Source organism: Neurospora tetraspora, assembly GCF_033439725.1.
Source record: "Neurospora tetraspora strain CBS 560.94 chromosome Unknown B0H65scaffold_5, whole genome shotgun sequence".
In the NCBI taxonomy this organism is placed as follows: domain Eukaryota; kingdom Fungi; phylum Ascomycota; class Sordariomycetes; order Sordariales; family Sordariaceae; genus Neurospora; species Neurospora tetraspora.
Genome location: NW_026944387.1, coordinates 1,951,673 through 1,972,676, shown reverse-complemented (window position 1 = coordinate 1,972,676; position 21,004 = coordinate 1,951,673). Strand labels below are relative to the sequence as shown.

Below are 21,004 nucleotides of genomic sequence, written 5' to 3'. Positions count from 1 at the left end.
ATACACAAAGAAAAGACGGCTCAACCGAGTTTAACAAAGTTTACATCTTGACAATGATTACGAAAAACTACCTCTAGTATTCGTCTATTCTTCTTCATGATCATGCATACATGCCGCATCCGTCATCATCTGCTTCATCTGCGTCAAATAACACCATCCACCACTCCCATCCTTTTGCCTCCACAACATGGAATTCCATCCCCTTCACCCAAAAATCCACACCCCGCTGTGTTTCCAGCCTCAAAAGCCTCGCTTGTGTTGTCCTCCGCCGGTTCAAACATAAAACGAATGAACACCAATTCTATGTGCTGTCCATCTATATGTTGACAGATCCCATTGCAAAACGCTGTTGGTACGGTAAAAATAAAGTCGAGTGTATCGTCAAGTTTTCGTCGTCGGAACTCTCGGTGAGAAGTGTAAAAAGAAAGAAAGGATATAATGCAGGTTCTACGACAAGTACGAAAAACGCTTTTCCGTGGAGAGCAACTGGAATTCTTTCCGTTATCCAGGCCCAAGATAGTTGGGCAGATGTTGCTTTTGAGTGCCCGTAGACCCCGTCGCCATCTGGCAGATTAAGAGAGACTTAACGCCTATTGAAGTTGAGGTATCGGCTCTGGAAGATTGTCAAGTCAGCAACGGGTCCGACAGAGGACGAAGCTTTGGAGATAGGTAAATAAAGAGAGGGGAAACTTACCGCCATAAACAGAATAATCAAATTACTCCCAATAAAAGCCAAGAAAATCCCCAAGTCCCTCCACCTGTTATCGAAACTAATGCCCAATGGCTCATAAAACTGATCGCCCACTTTATACGCGCAATACTGGCACGCACTCGTGGCGTTGTTAACCAAGTAACCCGCACCTCCCCTATTGAAGAAGGGTTCCATGTACTCGCCACAGGATTGGCCCTCCGGAGCAGTAAAAGATTGTAGTTCATACTCCTTGCAGATCACGGGAAGTTGATGGAGTTCGGTAACCACCATGCCGCTGATGAGTCGAGTGAAAGGGTTCAGCTCGTACAGCCACTTCCGCCAGAACTTGGGCATTTGCGGGGCCGGGATGGTGACGCCGCAGAAGAGGGCGAAGGTGATCATGATGAAGGGGTCGAATTGGGAACTGATAAAGACCGTGGGTGTCAAAGCGGATAGGCACTGCCCCAACGTAACGGAAAACACTTCGGTGATGAGCACCATGAAGAACTGATACCCTGCCCTGGAAGACTCCGAATTCAAACCGGGCATGTAGTACACGAAAACAAAAAAGAGGACGGCGCAGAGGATGTTGTAGGGCATTTCGGCGATGACCATGGACGCGGCAAAGGTGAAGGAGTTGTACATCTTTGACGACTGTTCGCGGAAGAAGATGGTGCGTTTGATGTGATACATCACTTCGACTTGGGAGATGACGATGGCGGGGAGGACGGTGACTTGGAAGCAGACGAAGACTTTGTATTGGAGTGATTCGCGGGATAGGTCGAGGTTGAGGAAGGTTAGACCGGTGATGAGCGCGATCACAGCGTGGGAGAAGACGCGGGTGAAGAGGTAGTTGGGCGAGCGCCACAGCGCGAGGTTGGTGCGGTGCGTGACGACTTTCAGCTGGTGCCAGAGGGGGGAGGCGTACTCGCGCTCTAGGTCGTGGTTGACTTGCTCGCCGGCGCTCTTGCGGGCTTCCTTCATTTGCAAGATGGTGTCCTTCACGTTGGCGAGCTCGGGCGAGTCGGCCCAGATGTCGGCCCAGTCGCGGTTGCCGATACGGGGAGAAGAGCCGGCGCCGATGGCCTCGAGCATGAACTCGGCTACGTTGTCGGTCTCCTTGGGCACGGCACCGTGGCGGCTGAGGTAGTCGCTCAACACGCAGGCGTCTTTGCCGATGTCGCCGAAGTAGACGCAGCGGCCGCCGGACTTGAGGAGGAGCAGGCGGTCGAAGTTCTCGAACAGGGCGGCGTTGGGCTGGTGGATGGTGCAGAGGATGGCTTGGCCGGCGGCGGCGAGTTTCTTGAGGAAGCGGACAATGTTGAAGGCGCTCTGGCTGTCGAGGCCCGAGGTAGGTTCATCCAGGAACAGGAGCAGCTGAGGGCGGGCGGCAAGCTCGATACCAATGGTAACCCGCTTTCTTTGTTCGACAGTCAAACCGGCCTCGGGGGAGCCCACGATGGCGTCGGCGAAAGTCTCCATTTCCAAAAGGGAGATGATCTCCTCAACGTAGGCGTACTTCTCCTCCTGGGGGGTCTCGAAAGGCTGGCGAAGGTCGGCAGAGAACCGAAGGGCCTCGCGAACGGTCTGCGATGGGTCGTGTACGTCGAGCTGTTCGGCATAGGAGGTGCTCCGCTGGAATTCCTTGCCGGGCTTGATGCCATCAACCAAAATATCGCCGCCAATAACACCGATATTCTTTCTCGCAGCAAGGACATCCAGAAGGGTAGTCTTACCGGCTCCCGAAGCGCCCATGAGGGCAGTGAGCTGGCCTGGCTTGACGTATCCGAAGACGTCGTTGAGTAGGCGGCGAGTCCCACCGGGGACGGGGACGTCGTAGGTAAGGTTTTCCCAAGTAAGAATGCTCTCCGAGTTGATCTTGAGATCCGAACCCTTGTGTTCCTTCCGGGCCTTGCGTCGGGCATCACGCTTCTCTTGCAGCGCCGCGTTGAGCTTCTTACGCTCTTCGTTGGGCCGCTGGAAGACCTTGGCGAGGCTGCCTCCGCCGCTGAAGTTCATTATTTCGCCTAGAACGACATTCATGATGAGGAAGAAGACGATCAGTGCCAGGACGATACCCCAGTTTCTCCACAGATCGCTGGCGTTGTAGGAGAAGCCTTGCGAGATGTAAGCCTTGCCGGAGATAAACTTGGTGCCGGGGGTAGAACCAGGCAGCGTGCACACCTGGTGGTTGATATCGGTATACTCGGGACCAGCAGGAACCAAAGAGTCGTCGGTACAAGTCATGTCAATCTTGGAAAACTCATTCTCCATCATCGAGCTGAACGATAGACCCAGGATATTGATCCAGTAGATCCACCTCAACCAAACCTGTTCCGACTGATACTGGATCAGATAGCCGGATGTGGTGATGAAGAAGGTGATGGTGACGACGGCAAACTTGATGGCATAGTCGAAATCGGGACTCACACATCCAATGATACGGAAGAAGAGAGTCATGCCAATGTTGCCGGACAAGATCATGAGGTAGAAGGTGAAGAAGGCGCCAGCACTGCGGAACAGGTTCGTCATGAAGTAGACAATGATGGAAAATATCATGATCTGAGACGCAGAGAAGGCCTGATCGACGAAGATTTGAGCGATCCAGAGAGCTGACGGACGATGGAAGGCATAGCGCCTATGGCGCTCGACAACACCTCGTCCAAGCATTGTTCCTGCCAACTCCGAGAAGGCCTGGAAGGCGTTGAACAGCAGAGAGATGAACATGAGACCGCCCTTGCTGAATGCACTGGCGGAGGTTTGACCGAGGTTGAGATAGAGGGTACCGAGAACGATGGCAATCACGATACTCCTCAGCCATGAGAGGGCGAGGGCAAGGCGATCCTGCATCTTGAGAACGAACTGGCGCTTCATCAAAGCCCAGACCTGTTGATGGAATCCAACAGAGTAGGCCGACTTCTTGCCAGCACCCTTCCGCTTTTGTTCCCTGACGGCGACCTGGAAATCCTCGTGCTTTTCCTTCTCTTCAACGAGTGATTGCTTGTAATCCGCCATCTCACGCTCCAATTCCCGGGCAAACTTGGATTCGTTGAACGCCGCCTCCAGTGTCTCCGGGTTGTGTGGTGCGTTCTCTGGGGAACGGCCCTCTTGGTATTCGCGCTCGAAGTCGTCGGTACAGCCAGTGACATAATCGGGAGTGGTCTGTCGTGGGCGGGGAGCGAAGCCCAAGCTCTCAAAGTAACCCCTGGCTTCCGAAGTAGGACCGAAGTAAACTTGTCGTCCCTCGTCAATAACCAAGACCTTGTCAAAGAGCTGGTAGATGTTTTCCGAAGCCTGATAGAGCGAAACAAAGGTGGTCGTCTTGTACAGATCCGTCTGGATACGGAGCGCCTTGGCGAAGTCGAGAGCGGTCGAAGCGTCCAAACCACGGGTGCTGTTGTCCCAGGACAAAACACAGGCGTTGGTGATGAGCATTTCAGCGATGGAAACACGCTTCCTCTCACCACCAGAGACACCACGGACGAAGGGGTTGCCGACGATCGTGTGGCGAGTGTGCTCGATGTTGAACATCTTGAGGAGCATGGTGATAACCTTCTCCTTGAAATCTTGCTTTGAAATACCAGCGGGAAGCTTGCCGGGGATCTTGACGTCAAGAGCGAACGCAAGAGTCTGCTCAACGGTAAGGGTAGGATGGTGCATATCCTCTTCCATGTTGTAAACTGCCTCGCCGCGGTACTGAAGGAACTCTTCAGACGTGAAAGGTCCATAGAGCACATCACCAGTAACAGACGTGAATCCATCGCGTTGGTTGACAATGTTCTTGAGGAACGTGGTACATCCGGAGCCGGGCTTTCCAAGGACGAGGACCATCTCTCCAGGCTTGCAAACACCCTTGAAGCTGTGCAGCAGGGTCGCCTCGGGCATCTTCTTGCCAAGACCCAACATGTTGACAACAGGGGTGACGACGTCGAAGAAGTCGATAAAGGCGTTGGGGAACGTCTTGACGAAGTTCGTGCTACTAGCAATACCCTTCACAGTCAAGCCGTCCCAGTAGACACCGATATGCTTGGGGCGGATGCCGGCTTCCCTCTCTGCCTCCAGATCGCCACGCAGCGCAGCCTCGAGGTCGAATTGCTCCGGCGCACTCTCGGATGAGGTTTTGGTGTGCATCTGTCCCTTCTCGGCGTCTCCATGGTGTATCGACCTATTGGCATGGCTCTGAGTACGACTCGCGCGAGACAGCTCTCTTCGCAGCTCGCGAAAGTCGTGCTCAGCTTGTTCGACAGAGATCCCGGAGACAGCGCGGCTAAGGCCATTGGGGTTGTTGCGGCGGGCCTCTTCACGAAGCTCCTCGATATCCTGGGTCCTTGAGGAGGCACTGGTGGATGGCGGTTCGGTTGGGTTGGGCCCTTCGATACTGGGCTTCCGCCCAGCTGTGATCGAGTCCATCTGGACTGGTGTAAAGGACAATTCGGTTATTACTGTTGGATAAAACAAGATTTAGTTATTCTTGTTATAATATGAGGACGTTCGACTGTTACAGCTTCTGCTTTGACTGGAAATGGTAAGGGAAGGTCACTGACTGTCTTCGATAACGAAGATTAAGTGGATGATGAGAGAGAAGTAGAAGGCTTGAAAGCCCAAGTCAACGGCAAAAGAGTGATGAGAAGGGATAGAAGCCTTTCGTCCAAACCGAACGAGCGCAACCACAGGAGGTTGGTCGATCAAGGTATCGGGAGGAAGGCTATGTGCCACACTCTTCGCCTGTCAAGACGATGATGAAGTGATGCAGAGGAAAGCAGGAACAGAATCCCGGGAACGGGAGAGGGGGAAGCAAAGGAATAAATTTGGAAAGGTCTTTTGGCAACGGATCCAACTTCTAACGGCCCCAAAGTTCCATCGAGTTGCTTCGGACCTGCCATGGACTGGCTAGACCCTTTTCGTCTGCCCGACACCATGTCGCCCATGTAGCGGGCAAGGTACGGCAAGGGTTACCGTTTTTTCTGCTAGTTCGGCCGGGGGAGCTTGGGGGGCAAAGGGGGATTGCAGTGTCATCGGCGCTTCTTGGCGATTGAAGATCCAATCGACGTTGACTTGCTCAGGTACCAGCCGAGCCAGCTATGCAAGCAGAGGGGATATTCTGCTGAAATACGTAAAATCGTCGTAGCCCGGTTTCTTTTTTTGTTTCTTCCTGTTTTTTCTTCATTTTGGGACGGAACAAGGTGATGATGGTGAGGGCAGGACTGCCTGTGGAAAATCAAATCCCAACAGGATGATTGATGGATGTTCGATATCAAAATCCGTTGGATCAACGCCTCCCGTCTTTGTCGTCCAGTCCCGACCCGACCCTCTCATCGGAGGCTCCACCAGCTCACACTATGTACCGCTTTTTCTTGCTCGTACGAGATTTACCAAACGTGGCATTTGGGTGAGAAAAGGTGCATATGCACGGAAAGCTTAGTTGCATGTGAGGAATATCTCCAATGGGAAACCCTCATTTTCTTAGCTAGCGCTCCCGGTAAATCTCTTACGAGTGAGAAAAAGCGGTAGTTGGGGCAGGTACATCCCCCGACGACCACCTCCAGCGATTACAGGTGGGAGGTGCGCTCCATATCTTCCAGATGCAACTCTGATTCTTTCACCGATAAAACTAGAAAAGGATTGGAAACCTAATCCATGTCAAGTCCACAAGAGCGGTTGGTTTAATGTTTTCGGCACATCACCGCCTTTCTCCGGTCAACCAGAGTAAACATGCGGACCATTTCCGCCCAACATGTACTTCCCCAGCTCTCGTATTAGCGTGGAGACGATGGGGATCTCGTCGAACTTTGAAAAAGACGGGGGAACTCCGGGGAAGATTGGAGACGACGGGAGGACAAAAGAATGGAAATGGAGCCGGAAACAAAAAGTTCCAAATAAGCGCCAAGTGGAATATACAACTAGTTGTATGTATGAATTGCCGTTCTGGGAGGCTCTGAAGTGACCCGCGGTACGTACCCTATGCACTGCAGTTAGTGAGCGACGCCGACAGCACAGCGGGAATGAGTCCACTGTCGGATGTGGGGGACGGAGCTGCAAACATGACATGCCATTGGTCAATGTCACATGGAATGGTCCCGAAACACCACCATGTGCTTCTCTCGTGTCCAGAGTGATACGCATTTCCAGACAACTGGTCTTGATGGTTACCTATTATCAAGAGCATCGCTCTGGAAGCTCCATGATCGGCAAATCCAGGACGCAAGGGGTGACAAGTGCAAGTCGGCGAGTGACTCAAATGACCGCTCCTTCCCACCTTCTCTGCTTCCTTGACCGTATCGTGTCCCCTCCTCCCCTGCTGAATGACTATACCTACACCACAATGAATCATTATGATATTTTCCACATACCTACCCATTTGAGTCGACCCCACTCACAAACGTGTACATTCATGCCGCTTGCATGTGCAGCAGCCATCACAACCAGAAAGCACCGTTTTAATTGAACAAGATATAGTAAGGTACATTACGTGCATCATACAGGACGGCAAGAGCAGCGGCCCTCGCCGCCTTACTTACGTCCTTTGTGTCACTCACACGTACGCTGCATTTTCATTTGTATTTTGTGCCACCACAGCCCGGATTTACCACGGTATTTCACCGTGGGCTTCGTTGATTTGGAGGTGTCGTCGTTAGCGTTCAGCCGTCAATATCATGGGCTAAGTATCACACGCACAACATTTCACCAACCATCCAAATAAGGTTTTAAGGTTTTTTGCCATTCATTTTTTTCTGTTCTTCTCAGATGTCAAATCCAACTGCGAGCCGGAGACAGGATCAGCGGGCGGGTCCCCTATGGAGACACCCTCCCTAACCTTCTCCGTCTTAGCTTCTCATAGGATGAAATGCCGTTATCCGAAGTTCTGCCTTAATGACCCTGCGGTGGCCGGTATTGATGTTGTTTGTTCTTCCTGGATTCTAAATACGAAATCGGGTAGAATTCCGTTCAGTTTTAACCGTCGTTTTTTTCCTCTTTTCTTATCTCCGAGGTTTAGTCCGCCTCCTTTTAACACCGGTATCGTATGAAACACCTTGGTTTTGCCGGATGGCGGTTGCGGTCAAGGACGGACAGCGATATTACTTTAAAGACGTGAAGATCTCGAGCGGGCAATTCACCGTCATTCACGGCGAATATCAACTACCTTATGTAACTGATATCGTTCATGGAAGCCAGCCAGCCTTCTCTCAATCTCCCCATGGCCGGAGGGTCATATCACAAAGGATTCTAATCCTCCACCTCCCCAGCCAAACAGGCAACTCTTGCACTGTACCGTTGGTACGTCGCAACAAAAGAGGAGCATGCAATCTCGCGACGGTTGCTGTTCGGGAGGGAGCGAGCGCCCCAGCCTTCTGTGACACCCGACCATCCTCAGTTTCACACACCAAATTGATACCTCTGGTGACGGAAGCTTATCGTTGCTCGTTTACCGTTTCGGCCCCCCACTCGGAACGACCGGTGGGCCGGCGGTTGATAAGCTCCGACTTTTTGCGGGTCTTTTACGGCCCCGCGCGGAGGAAGAGGGTGGGGTTTTCGCCGACTGACCCGACCGGAGGAAGTGGAGTCGACGGGACCACAACGGGGCGGCTGTCTACGGAGCGCCGATGTCGTAAGCGCTCAAGTTAAATACGAGGTTGTAGTCATACAGGTTCAATGGTATTGAGGTTCTTACTTGCGCAATTTTCATGTGTGCAATTGTGTGTCCATCGGCTACCTAGTTGTCATGTTGATATCGGCGGTCACAAAGTTGGGGCTTTGAACTGCAGACAAGCTTTCTTGTACCGTGATGGAGTGACGGGGCAACGGGAGCCGGGTCCGAAGATGGGTAAGGTAGGTAGCAGTTGCCGGTCACACTTTGGGCGAAGTATGTTATACAACCTAGTCGTGTGTTGAAGTTGTAAGTTCAACTTATCCGTGTCTGACATATCTTATCACCCTCTTATCACCCCCTTCTTTCTATTGTCTTTTTTCTCATGGTTTCCACACCTACCTAATGTGAACAATACACCCCAGACTATTCCTCAGCGCGAGACATAATGCTCGAGCTCCTAGGTATTTCATATCGAGCTTATATCTCTCGTCGATCAAGAAGAACAAGAATTGTCAGGAAATATCTTTCTCCATGCTACTCGGAGAGGTTTGTCGTGTAGGTCAAATGATCTAGAACGACGGACTTCGTTAGATTGGGTGCTCAGTATTTTCTGTTGACTCCAATATTGCTTATCCTCGTCGTCGGTCGTTCTTTCGATCATGCTGATGGGAATGGTATCAGACGCTTCAAGCACGTGTACCTAGTTGGTAAATGATTTACCACAATCAGGCTACGAAATTGGAAGATCGCAGGAGAGGGAGAATATAGGCACGCGAGCCGTTAACAACACCGCTGAAGGAGAACTAGGAAAAACACGAACCTCACAAGGATCAAAGAAGATAAGATGTTGACCGTATCTGCAGACAAAATCTTCATGACTGGCTTGTGATGGGTCCCAAATTCGCTAACAACGAAGAACCTTGGGATGTGAGTACTGACCGATTGGCAAAGCTTCTGCCTGTCAGTTTAATAGTGAGTTGAAAGGATGAAGAAGGCCAGATGTAAACTGCGTTATGAACTGACTGGTATACCATGAGACGAACGACCCATATTGTGCCCTCCTCTCGTTCTCTATAATCGGCATGCAATGATCATTGGAATGCGCACCACGTCCGAGTCCGCTGTAGAAGGAAAATCAACCTTGATATGAAAAAAAGACCCCAACCCAGCTAAAAACCGCTCTTGCAAGCTACCGACAGTAACCGATTCCTGAACCCGTTGACTTAAGAATCAAACCAAAAAAGCCGACGAAAAGGAAGTTTGTGTGTGTGATACGAATCAATGCCAGGTTCAGAGGGAGATGTAAAAAAGAAGTGATTAACAGCCCGTTGTCCAGTTGCTTGCGCACACAATTCCTTACTCCTTACCTACAAAACCCGTTCCTCCTTTTCCATACATTCAAACCCAAGTTTCAGCCTTTCAACCTCAACCTCAAAGCTCCGACTCAGCCCCATTCTGTTCGATCGCCATCGGACTCCCGTTCTGCTTTTGCCTCCTAGGGGGGCCCCGCCGCCTCGACGCTGTCCTGCTGCTCACACCCATGCTCTCGTCCTCGTCATCCGACCCTTGTTGTTCCGCATAGCGACGAGCCTCGTCCAGCACGCTCAAATCGTCAGGCTTGCTGCGCAACCACTGCATGCGCGGCCCGGAGCGCGCAACCTCCGACACCTTGAACCCGTAGATCTTGGGCTGGTAGATTTTGCCCCTGCCCAGCCCCGGCGCTATGTTGCGCGCGTACATGCCGTTGATGACGGTGGTGTCGTCAGAGCCGGATCGTGTGAGGTTGCTGACGCTCTCGGCGCCCGTCTTGGTCAGGTCGTATTCGGGGAAGGTCATGAGGAAGAGCGCGCCGAAGGTGCGGCCGAAGAAGGCGCCGTCCACCGTCTGGAAGCGGCTGTTTGGTGGCACGTAGACGTCCAGGCACGACGGGCAGAACAGCTTGACCGTGTCTTCGCCGGGCGTGTCCGAGAGGCCGACGGGCAGCGTCCGGGTCTGGTTGCAGTTTGTGCGCGGGCAGATGCCGAAGTGGCCGAGCTCGTATTTTTCCGACATTTGCTGGATACCCGCCCGCGAGCAGATGAAGCGCTGATGGATCAGGCCGTACAGCATCTCGGCCGAGGACTCGATCACAGAGAGGTCGCTCGCAATGCGGCTGTGGTGTCTCCTTTCGCCGTGGGGCTTGTTGATACCGTCGCCGCCGGACATGTCTTCCTCGTCCTCCTCGTCTTCCTCCTCCTCGTCATCATCGTCCTCGGGCTCGACATCAAGGATCATCTAGTCAGGTTGAAACCACAATGATTAGCTGCCGAAGCCGGACAAAACGTTTCCATAAACAGGCATACCTCGAGAGCCTCCTTGTACATGGCGACCTGGGTCTGCAGGCCAGTAAGGTTGAAGTCATCTTCGATGAATTCCTCTGACACTTCGGCAAAATACTCGTGTCCCAGGAGGGAGCAGAAGGATGCGATCCAAGACTCTGGCACGCCCGACGAGCTCGACATGGTGGAATTGGGATATGGAAGCGGACGCGAAAAGATTCGAGTATCTGGCGACGGAGCAGGCGTTCAATGGGGCTGCTGGTACCTCTATCGGGCGTTATCTGATGAGTGCGATCGAAACGAGACGACTTGGTGTAGCTCGTGTCCGTTGGGGCCGACGCTCTCTGCGATGCTGGATGGGGTGTTTCAATTCTTTATTGCGTAGACATGACCGAGCGCATAGGATGGCGCAAATAGATGGACAAAAAGAACAGACAGACTAGCTAGGCGCTTCAATGATTGTCTGGTGTTGCAGCGAAGGAGGTGGTTGGTGGTTCTGTGCTGCCTTGGACTTTGCGCTAACGGAGGCTGTCGACTCGATGGCTGTGTTTGCCTTTTGGGTTGCTCGAGTTGAAGCCCGCCCTCATTTCGTGCTACAGCCCACTGGTGGGCGCCTGGTCTGTGCGGCCTCCCGTCTTTCAGTCTGGGCCTTCCCAATCCTCCTCTGTCAACCCTTGCCGCAGGGAGCAGCCCCGCGCCAAGCCCCATGGTGGGATGCCTGATTTTTCCGTCACATAACCCCGGGCATGCGCGTGCAGCGCGTCTGAACCCAGCCGCTTATCTTATCAAGTGGAACTGAGATAGAGAAAAGGGTCCACTTGGTGATGATCGATCAAAGGTACGTACCTCTCTGTCCGTCTCGTCGGGTGTGGTTCGATGAACTCCGAAGAAGCTTCCACTTGTAAATGCAATTTGGGTGGTCGTCGTTGGTTTCTTTTCCGTCATGTTTTCATTCTTTGTGTACTTTTAATGTTTCGTGCAGGAAAGCCACTTCCCAGTTCCAGGCCAACCCGGCTGATCAGCCAACCGCTCTTTATCCTCACCAACCATGCCAGGACCCTCAAAACGGTCGCGGAGGCAGTTGCGCCGATCAGCATAGAGGACTTCAGAAGAGATGCATTTCAAGCTCAGAAGCCTCTTCTCATACGACCAAGCACTAAGCCTCCTGATATTAGCGCTGCTAACCAAGAAAATGATGCCAATACCGAAACCAGCACTTCGACTTCACCAACTCTGTCTCTACCCGCCCTAACCAAATGGTTCACCACCTCTCCGACCTCGGGAAAGGCCTCATTAACTCCTTACCTGGACAACTTCCGGTCCACCATACTCCCCTACGAACTCTCATCCCCAAACTCAGCCCCAGTCTCGGATTTCATATCTTGGCTACAGTCCTCCTCCTCACCAACGGCATCCAGCGACTCAAACCCCGACTCCAACTCCGACTCCGACTCACAATCCCGTCTCGCCCTAGCCCACCTCCTCAAAACCTACATCACCCACCACTCCACCTCTTCCCCTTCCTCCTCAGCGTCCGAGTTCCTCATCCTCGACCTCCCCCTCCACCTCCTCCTCCTCGCCCACCACTACAACACCTCCCTTTCCTCCTCCCAAAACCTCAAACCCCCACTCACAAACCTCTACATAGCCCAAGCCCCCCTCTCCCACCTCCCGGCACCCCTGCAATCCGACCTCCCCACGCCCTTTTTAGTTTCCCACGCCGGCCGCGGCGACATCTACTCCTCCAGCATTTGGCTTGGTCTCCAACCGACATATACACCCTGGCATAGAGACCCAAACCCGAATTTGTTTTGCCAGTTGTGCGGGACTAAAAGGCTGCGGTTGATGGCGCCCAAGAGGGGGGAGGCGCTGTTTCGGGGGGTTATGGCTTCCTTGATGGCGGCTGGTAATCCGAATATGAGGGGGGAGGAGATGATGAAGGGGGAGCAGAGGAGGGTTTTGGAGGGGGCTGTTTGGGGGAGTGGTAGTGGTGGTGGTGGTGACGGTGATGGAGAGGGGCAGGGTACTGAGATGCTGTACGAGGTGACGGTAAGGGCGGGGGATATGTTGTTTATGCCGCTGGGGTGGTGGCATAGTGTTAAGAGCGTGGGTGAGGAGGGGGGGATTAATGGGAGTGTGAATTGGTGGTTTCGGTAGAGGGGGGTTGGTGAACGAGTGAGTGGCTTCGGAGGTTCAGTTGGTTGGATAAGAGGCCAGGACGCATAATGTCCACACAGGCCCGAGGGAGATGAAGAAGAATGGGCGTCCGAGGCGATCGATCACAGAGAGTGCCGGGCATCTCGCCTTCCGACCGACCACATGGCTTACAGGACCTACCTTATCGATGGACAACAGGACACTCCGGAAAACAGGACGGAGAGGTCGATTTAAGAGGATCCAGAGGCACCTACGTTCATCGCGTACTGGGCCCTAGGACAAGCATTTGCTCTGCGGAAAACAGAAGAGTCAGACAACTATACAGTTGAGTTGACTTCATGCATATATCTCCTCATGGATCGTGACACTGAACTGGCCTGGACTGATCGACTTTTCGGGAGAAAATCCTAGGTTTACTGTCGGTCGACAATGTCCGAGCATGGCGACGTCTTATATGACCGTTCATCGAAGGACAAAATAAGGTAACAATTCAGATGGCATCAGCAAGCATCATGTACAAAGCACATGCACGTGTTGTACGCGACCATGCTTTTTGATCAGACATTGCATGCACCGTCATTATGCTGCGAAGGAACTGCTGCTGTCATAAGCCTTGAGTCTTGGAAGGTTCGTTCATTACTTATTTAAAGACTAAAGGAACGCCAAAAATGAAATCCCAATCCCAAAACAGTCATAAAAGTGTCATGAAAACAGCCCCACCGAAAGCCACGGCAACACCTTGCTGGCTCAGCTAACCATGCGAACAACGTGTCATCAACCAGTGATTCTCCTCCGTTCCGCCTCGAGCCATCCATTTACTGGGGGATCTTCTCGGCAGTTCCAGGGTACGCTCCCTGAGCAATCGGTTGCTGGTTCGACTCGGTCGCAGCAGCATCAGAAGGGGCACCGCCGGGCACCTGGTCGTTGGGCTTGCCCTCCTGGCCGGGTGCCTTCTCGGCACCGAAGACCTTGTCCAGACCAGCAGCCTTGTATGAGCTGCCACCGGCCTCCTCCTTCTTCAGCTCAGCGAGGCGCTTGGCCTCGTTGTGGATGTCCTGCACCTGCTTGGCGCTGGTCGTGTAGAAGTCGACAATCTTCTTGGCGCCGGGAGCCTCCAGGGCCTTCTCAAAGTACGATGAGAGACCGCTGAACAGGGAGTTAGCCCGCGCAGTGATGCCGTAGCTCTGGTCGGCCGTCTTGGCCCGGTCGGTCGCGTGGTACTTCTGGTCGAGGTTCTGGATCGTCGACAGGAAGCGCTGAGAAACGCCGTGCTTCTCGTCGAGGGCGATGGCCGTCTTCAGGCCGCTGTCAGCAACGAGGTAGCCGTTGGCCAGATACTCGGCAAGGACGCGCGAGCGCGGCTTCTCCTCCTGTGTGATCTCATCGGTGTCGCGGTCGGCGTCAGACTTGGGATGGGCATCGTCTCCAGAATCGGCGTGCTCTCCCGAAGCAGAGGTGACGGAGAGCTCGTGCTCGCCAAGCTTGGTGTGATCGAGAAGAAGAGCAGTGCGGGCGGCGGTCTCTTTTTCGAAGGTCACGGTGGCGGACTTGGTCTCGCCTTCTGTGAAGACATCGAGGGAACTGATCTTGCCGCTGATTCGAGTTCAGTGTTAGCTTACATCCTTGTCATACTTCTTCCTGGAACACAAGAAGCTTACCAGAAGCTGAAGAAGGCACGGATGTCCTTCTCCTCGGTCTTGGCACCGATGTTCTTGACGTAGACTGTAGACATGGTTGCTGTTGTTGAGATGGTATCTGTGTGTGGTTTGGTAGGTATCGAGAACTGTTATGGACAAGGTGTTTGCTGTTGTTTGTTTGGTTGGCAATGGGGGAAGATTCGAAGTAGGGCCAAAAACAGAAGCAAAGTTGGGAAGAGATCGATGTGGACTGGTCTTATGTATAAAGGGTTCGTCAGATGATGGACAACGCTTGCCCAATGTGTACAAAATGCAGGGCAGTGGACTTGACTGGTTCACGACAAACTCAGCTTGGGACTGTCACAGGCTGGAGCGAGGGATAGAAAGTGGGAGAAGCCATGGGCGGAAGGAGGGGTACACGACGACTAGGCATGTCGTCATCGCATGATCGAGGGGCCATCCAGGGTGGCTGTGCGAACAGAGGAAACTCCATGAAAGTCGCTTTGTAGCGGGCCAGAGCGGGCCAGAAGGTGCCAAGCTTCAATGCCAAGACACGTCACGAAGTTAAACAGCAGGGGCAAAGGGTCCATCTTCCAGCTGGGAATTGTAGGAAGTGACGACGGCGTTTGAGCAGGTTGCCTCCGTTGGGATGAAATTGCACATCGCAATGTCATGGCATGTGAAGGTGGCCTCTTGAAGTGTCTTTGCTGACTCTCATTCCAGTTGTGTAGCACGTGTAGGTCCCGGTCATTGTTTCATAAATTGATAGTTTCTGATCTTCACTTTGAAGATGTGCTTGGGCGAACTGGATGCTATGTCCATGGCAGGGCGCTTTATTGGAAGCGGTGATCCCTACCTCGTCCCAATGTCCCTAAAAGATAACGTCACTGCCAGGACCTTAGGTGCCAAAACGACAGGAGAGTGCACCCACAACGTCGACGTCAGATATAAGCACAGGCAATGTTCGATTGTAGTAATGTTCGTGATGGGTTCAAGTGTAGGTCATTTGATGTCAGATAATCTGTGCTCTACTTGTTTTGTTCAAATCGACCAATTGGCCAATGTTCAACATGGCTGCCGCATCGCTTCTAGAGGCAGCATCGGTTTCCCAGTCCCAAGAAAACATTCCCAACGCCAAATTCATGAATCATTGTGTCCCATTAAGCTTCCCATGTGCTCTTTACTTTGAATCCTCAGGCTTGCTCGTCTTCGCGAACTTTCTCTCGACCTCGTCGTCTAGGGGACCCTTGGGGTTGGATGTGAGGTTCTGGAAGCCATGTTAGTTACAGCTGAGAGAGTTGTGCACGATCGTCAAATGCTCGGGGTCGTACCTCGAGACCAGACTTGTTGGTCTGATCCTTCTTGGAAGCGTCGTCGACGCCAGTACCGGAACCAGCAACCGAGCTCTGCTGCTTGCCGGTCTGGCGCTCGGGAGGGGGGGACTGGCCGCGCTCAGGGGAAGGCATGATGAAATGTGTTTGAGGTGTGTGTGTGGGTTTTGATGGTTGTGTTTACACACTATAGCCAAACGGTTAGTTACGCCTTGTTGGGACTTGGCTCAGCCAAACCACAAGTAGACTCACGTATTGTGTTAATGTTGGTTGCGTGACGGAAAATGTACAAGTTGTGTTGATGCAGTGAGAGACTCACGGATTCCTGAAGAAGAGAAAGAGGACCATTTAAAGTATCCTACCTTCCACGTCCATTCAAGATAACCCCGCTCCTGACATCAGCAGTCCCGTCGGTACCTTACCAGGTACCTGGCATATTGAAATGCCGTTGTGTCCATGCTTGCTGTGGTTTTGCGGCAGGTCCATCCCATGTCATTGATAATCGACATGTTCTTCCGTCATTGTTGGCATTGGTGAGCAATTACATCATTGAAGCAAGGCCCACGGCAACTTCCAACCGGCAACAGCGCCAAGACGAGGGCGGGTCTGGGACAGCAGAGTGTCTCCCGGCCGGCAAAAAGGCGGGGAAGCTTCCTCGTCCGTGGCTCGTTCGGCAGGCATGGCTGCTGTTTCATGGAGGTGACTGCCCCACCTGATTTCCATCAGGTGGTGTGAAGCTCACCGGCTCCGGCGATCCACTGAACAACCGTCCACTGCGACAACACGGCCACGGTCTCGATCACGGTTACACGTTCGCTTCACCAACACGAAACTGACTAGAGAGCGGTCGTCCGATACACCATCGCACAGACACTAAGCTTGTGGTTTTTCCATTTTCCCAACTTGACCCGTGCGTATCTTGTTTCATGCCCCTTTTATCTGGTTGACGCTGGAGCCCAGGCCGTCGCAAGTCGCAACTCCCAATCTCGCAACATCAAACATTGTCAAATCCGAAATCAACAAATTTGGAACTCTGATTGAGGTGGTAAACACTTTATCTCTGCCTATACCCTTCATTTGGTTTCTGCGGTCTCGCCGGAAAAAAAAGGTGCTAGTGGTCGAGAATATAAGGCTTTGGAGATCCGACTTACAGTTCCGGTTACCTTTGATTTCCCGTTACGTTCACTTCAGTTGTTGGCCGATATCCGCACGGGCAATCCCGTCTGATCAACATCCAGGCCCTCCGTGTTCTGTCCCGTTTAGCACACCTCCTCGATACGGCAAAGCAGCATCATGTCCTCGCAAACAGCTCCTCAAACGACGGCCTCGCAAACGGCTTCGCAAAGTCAAACAGGCGCTGAAGCAGCTTCACAGCAGATGCCTCCCCCTCCAGTACCCAACTCGCCCGCTCTGAACATCCTTCCTTCGAACCAGCCCGCCGTCAACAACGCTGTAACCTCGCCTCCGTTGCCTTCTCCTCACTATTTACCTGCCAGCATCGCCATGAAAGACAACGCGGGCGTTGATCCTGGTCCCGGACCAACACGACATCCTCGTCCCCTGACCGCCGCCGATCTGCATTTGCAACTGGAGAAGGAACAAGAGGCAGTCGTATGTTTAAGCCTCCTCCAATATCGTCCATACTCAGTAGCTAACTTTTTTTGCGTGGTGCAGGTTAACCGCCTCAGCCGTGAACTCAGCATGCTCCGCGCTGCGCACAACGCATCGGTTGTCTCGAATGCATCGGTGATCTCGAATGCGTCCTCGGCTTCAGCTAGCGCTTCGGGTACTGAATCTGGACTTATTGGCGACGCGTATATCGGATCCGGTGCGCCAGGACTATCCCATCATCGTGTTAGCATGCACCATCGTACATCCTCTAGCGCCAGCACGCGCAGCCTTACAGCTAACGCCGGCTCTATTTCGACATCACTCGCTGGTATCTCGTCGCCCGCCCCGGTCCGTCCAACTCAACCTCTCCCCATAGGCGGTATCAGCTTGAGCAGGCAAAATAGTGCTGCTTCCAGACGGAGTCAGACAGGCTCGCCATCCTCCGCTCACTTCATGGGCAGCTATTCCGGCGCTCTTCCCACGCATAGTTTCACACCCTCATCGAATCCTAGCGATCCCTCGACGGTCAACTATTTCGCCCATCGTATGTCCGGCGCATATTATTCAATGGCCGCAACCCCCGGATCTGAGCATTCTCCAGCTATCTTGCCCGGAACCCCTCGCTATGAGGAGACGGCCTTCTATCGTGGCGAACTTGAGAATGTGAAGAGAGAGAATGAAGCGCTGAAACGACGAGTCCGGGAGTTGGAACGCATGGTCCGCGAGCGACGGGCTAGCGATGCTAGCCGCGCAAGCCAAGGCGGTGCAGGGTCACTAGCCCCGCGGACCCGGAGCGACAGTACTAGTACCACTGCCAGCGTTAGTGTTACTGCTAGTACTGCGGCCACCGGCGGTGTCAGCATCGCTGCGCCGAGGGATGCTGATCCTACGGCAAGAGCGGAGCGACCGAGAGTAGTCAGTGCAATCAGCAGCATCGCGGTTGGTGTACCGGAGGACGAGGTGAGGGTTGGCGAGAGTGCCGCTAGCTCAGGTCTTAGAGAGCATGAGAGAGGAAGAAAGAAGGACAAGGGGCCAGAGGCAGAGGGACAGACACAGGCTTAGTTCGAGCCAGTGATAGACTAACCTTTAGGACACCGGCTTGGGCATGTCCAAGAGACAACGTCATGAACGGTTCAGCAACAGAATTGGTCTACCATCATAATCAAGACCGAGAAGGCATTGCGGCCTATAGAGCAAGGCCAGATACTGCGGAATGGCGCACAGCGGAGTTTGGGATGGGTGCTTTGACGGGGTCTTGCCAATACTTTTTCTAATCAACTTTCAACTTTGCGGTTTAAATTCGGCGCAGGGTCAGGTACATAGCTTACAGGTTAAGGGGCGTTTCATTCTGGTGGAGTAGATGCTGTAAGTAAGACCCGGTAGTTTTTTATCCAAGCTTATTGTAATCCGTTAGTCTTCGCATGCGCTGAGACGCTCTTTCTTCGTTAAACACTTGGGCAACTACACACAAGGCCTCAACTTCCAGAGGTGTACGTATTGATTATACCGCCGAGAATGATTGGACGTCTCGCTTCGACTCCTCGGGGGTGGAGCTAGTCTGCTTGTGGCTGCGGCTTAGCTCGGATACCACGAGGAAGTTCAACTCGCACTACTAAAAACACAACCATCATGGAAAATCTGGGAAATCCGAGCAGCATCGTACACCATTACACTTGGATTATTGATTCTTCAACTACGGTATCATGTACCGGATGCACTCGGCAATCCCTCAGGTCCATTCTATGCACTCAAACACGCATTCATCAAGATATGCTGCTGAGTGACCGTCCCCGGTTCGGCAGTGGTCTCACTATTTTGTGGGGAGCCTGCATTCATCCTCTCCTCCGTCCAACATCGAGCCACCACCACCTTTGCATCTCACCAGATTGCCTCATCGGCTGAGAAGTCCGAAGTTGAATCCGTATGAACACATTATTTGATAATAAGAGGTTCCAGCAAACACACTGTCATGGCTTGGCGTTCCAAGCAAGTCCTCCCTTCCGAACCTGCAAGGTTTGCATGAGTTTTCATGAGACGGAGGATCGAGTCCTCGAAAGAAAAACATGAAAAGCTAACAGAACTAATTACACAGAAGGAAAAGAAAACGAGAAAAGAAGAGAAGAGAAAAGAAAGGAAAAGAAAAGAAAGAGAAAGTACAATCTAAGCTCAATCCTCGGGGGTATATCCAACCTTGATTCCCACTCGTCTCCCCTCATCATTACAACAACAACCTCCCTGCGGACCTCAAGCGCGCTCTTGCTCGTTCGTTTTACTTCTACTTCCTCTCTCTCTCACCACCATCTGCCACTCTGGCTCTCCCTCACCTTCTTCCTCCTCCTCCCCCGCTTTCCTAGGCCCAATGAACTCCCTCCTCTTATCCATCAAATTCTCCTGCATCGTCTTCTCCCCCCTGCCCGTATGCTCAATAGTGACATAAAGGTACCCATTTCCCCACGCGTACTCTCCACCACCACTTCTTCCCTTCCAAGTGCTATTTCATCATTAACCGTGTTAGCAACTTTCATCCTGTAAGTTCGTACTTCACTTTACTTTCTTTCCCCTCTTCCTTCTTCTCGCTCTCACTCACTCCCCACTCCATCCAAGAAAAAGTCTCGCAAGGAGAAAAGAAACAAAATCAGCGAAAAGAAAAGAAACCACAAAAAAAAAAAAAAACTCACCAATAATCCATAATCAACCCCCCCGCCCGCGCAATATCCGTCCCCGCCACTCCATACCTCTCCCCCGTAATACTCCTAACATTCAGACTCGCCGTATTGGATGGGTGAGTAATATCCCTGCCACCGTCCTTATGAATAGTATACAGTTCCGGATGATACGCCATTGCCGAAACAACAGTAAACGTATCCTCTACCTTGGGGCGCTGGTTTTTGTGCCAGTAGCAGGTTGGACCCGCGTCTGGTTCTGACGCCCTTTTGGTGGTGTTATTCCCCCCACCGGGGCCATGGGTGAAATACCAAGGGGGTAACTCGTCATCATCTTCCTCGTCGTCGTCATAGTCGGGAGGGAGATTGAGGGCTTGCTGCCGTCTGGCTTGCCGTTTAGCGTGTTCACTCGCTTTGTACTGGGCCATAGCTTGCTGGGGCGTCGTCGTGCCTTTGCCCTTTTGGACTTCTTCGACCCATTTGGCGAAGGAGAAGTTGGTGATATAGTTTCCGTTGTTATTTCCCCCTTTGGAGCCACCTGTGGGAGGGGGGTTGCTCCAGGTGTAAGTTGGGCCACCGTAGCCACCTGGGCTAGGCGTAGGGAGGGCGGTTGTTGGGGAGGGGAGGTCGGAGAGGAGGAGGAGGAGGATGGTGGATGAGCGGAGGTTGGTGAGGAAGATCATGGTTGTTGGATTAAGAAGATGTTATTGGCAGTTTGCGAAAGGTTCGGATGACGATGGCGTTGACGCTGAAGATGATCGTGTAGCTAAAAATGAGAGAGGATAAACGTGAAGGAGTGTATGCGTCAAGGCCACGGTTTGTTTTCAGGCTCGGAAGATGTTGAGGATGTTGCGGAGAAAGCGAGTGAATGGAAAGATGACCTTGAGTTCTCAGATCTAGGGATGCAGGGGGGATACAGGGGTAGAATATGAAAAATCATGATTGCCATATATAGAGTGTATGTATTTGCCCCTATTCAGACCTTATTCAGGCTTTGTTGACAAAGGG

At 52.6% G+C, this 21,004-nt stretch overlaps 7 protein-coding genes across 7 annotated transcripts; 2 read left to right on the top strand and 5 right to left on the bottom strand.

Moving 5' to 3' along the window:
* Positions 1–583: 583 nt before the first annotated feature.
* B0H65DRAFT_428490 (ABC-2 type transporter-domain-containing protein) lies at positions 584–5,101 on the bottom strand (the record flags this gene model as incomplete). Its single annotated transcript, XM_062824765.1, has 2 exons — positions 584–613; positions 695–5,101. The coding sequence occupies 2 exons, from the start codon at positions 5,099–5,101 to the stop codon at positions 584–586; spliced, it is 4,437 nt and encodes a 1,478-aa protein (XP_062680541.1).
* Positions 5,102–9,511: 4,410 nt separating this feature from the next.
* On the bottom strand, positions 9,512–10,908 carry B0H65DRAFT_228885 (casein kinase II subunit beta-1). The gene is made up of 2 exons (XM_062822153.1): positions 10,622–10,908; positions 9,512–10,553 (listed from the first exon to the last, which is right to left on the bottom strand). Exons 1-2 carry the CDS (start codon positions 10,778–10,780, stop codon positions 9,711–9,713), a joined length of 1,002 nt encoding a protein of 333 aa, XP_062680540.1. The 5' UTR covers positions 10,781–10,908; the 3' UTR covers positions 9,512–9,710.
* Positions 10,909–11,566: 658 nt separating this feature from the next.
* On the top strand, positions 11,567–12,754 carry B0H65DRAFT_549930 (uncharacterized protein; the record flags this gene model as incomplete). Its single annotated transcript, XM_062829701.1, has 1 exon — positions 11,567–12,754. The coding sequence occupies one exon, from the start codon at positions 11,567–11,569 to the stop codon at positions 12,752–12,754; it is 1,188 nt and encodes a 395-aa protein (XP_062680539.1).
* A 593-nt stretch (positions 12,755–13,347) lies between these two features.
* Positions 13,348–14,757, bottom strand: B0H65DRAFT_469207 (uncharacterized protein). The gene is made up of 2 exons (XM_062826995.1): positions 14,413–14,757; positions 13,348–14,347 (listed from the first exon to the last, which is right to left on the bottom strand). The coding sequence occupies exons 1-2, from the start codon at positions 14,484–14,486 to the stop codon at positions 13,570–13,572; spliced, it is 852 nt and encodes a 283-aa protein (XP_062680538.1). The 5' UTR covers positions 14,487–14,757; the 3' UTR covers positions 13,348–13,569.
* A 611-nt stretch (positions 14,758–15,368) lies between these two features.
* B0H65DRAFT_526877 (uncharacterized protein) lies at positions 15,369–16,249 on the bottom strand. Its single transcript, XM_062828865.1, has 3 exons — positions 15,975–16,249; positions 15,723–15,909; positions 15,369–15,658 (listed from the first exon to the last, which is right to left on the bottom strand). The coding sequence occupies exons 2-3, from the start codon at positions 15,855–15,857 to the stop codon at positions 15,572–15,574; spliced, it is 222 nt and encodes a 73-aa protein (XP_062680537.1). The 5' UTR covers positions 15,858–15,909; positions 15,975–16,249; the 3' UTR covers positions 15,369–15,571.
* A 487-nt stretch (positions 16,250–16,736) lies between these two features.
* Positions 16,737–18,755, top strand: B0H65DRAFT_228781 (uncharacterized protein). Its single transcript, XM_062822152.1, has 2 exons — positions 16,737–17,333; positions 17,397–18,755. Exons 1-2 carry the CDS (start codon positions 17,016–17,018, stop codon positions 18,393–18,395), a joined length of 1,317 nt encoding a protein of 438 aa, XP_062680536.1. The 5' UTR covers positions 16,737–17,015; the 3' UTR covers positions 18,396–18,755.
* An 822-nt stretch (positions 18,756–19,577) lies between these two features.
* B0H65DRAFT_549926 (uncharacterized protein) lies at positions 19,578–20,679 on the bottom strand (the record flags this gene model as incomplete). Its single annotated transcript, XM_062829700.1, has 2 exons — positions 19,578–19,824; positions 20,012–20,679. 2 exons carry the CDS (start codon positions 20,677–20,679, stop codon positions 19,578–19,580), a joined length of 915 nt encoding a protein of 304 aa, XP_062680535.1.
* Positions 20,680–21,004: the final 325 nt, after the last annotated feature.

What these genes read in the sequence shown, in the direction of transcription:
- B0H65DRAFT_228781 (XM_062822152.1), top strand. Translation starts at nt 17,016, where the DNA reads ATGTCCTCGCAAACAGCTCCTCAAACGACGGCCTCGCAAACGGCTTCG. An exon ending in AGAAGGAACAAGAGGCAGTC is followed by an intron (nt 17,334 to 17,396) that starts GTATGTTTAAGC and finishes TGCGTGGTGCAG; the next exon opens with GTTAACCGCCTCAGCCGTGA.
- B0H65DRAFT_526877 (XM_062828865.1), bottom strand. Translation starts at nt 15,857, where the DNA reads ATGCCTTCCCCTGAGCGCGGCCAGTCCCCCCCTCCCGAGCGCCAGACC. An exon ending in CCAACAAGTCTGGTCTCGAG is followed by an intron (nt 15,659 to 15,722) that starts GTACGACCCCGA and finishes CATGGCTTCCAG; the next exon opens with AACCTCACATCCAACCCCAA.
- B0H65DRAFT_228885 (XM_062822153.1), bottom strand. Translation starts at nt 10,780, where the DNA reads ATGTCGAGCTCGTCGGGCGTGCCAGAGTCTTGGATCGCATCCTTCTGC. An exon ending in TGTACAAGGAGGCTCTCGAG is followed by an intron (nt 10,554 to 10,621) that starts GTATGCCTGTTT and finishes CAACCTGACTAG; the next exon opens with ATGATCCTTGATGTCGAGCC.
- B0H65DRAFT_469207 (XM_062826995.1), bottom strand. Translation starts at nt 14,486, where the DNA reads ATGTCTACAGTCTACGTCAAGAACATCGGTGCCAAGACCGAGGAGAAG. An exon ending in CGTGCCTTCTTCAGCTTCTG is followed by an intron (nt 14,348 to 14,412) that starts GTAAGCTTCTTG and finishes AACTCGAATCAG; the next exon opens with CGGCAAGATCAGTTCCCTCG.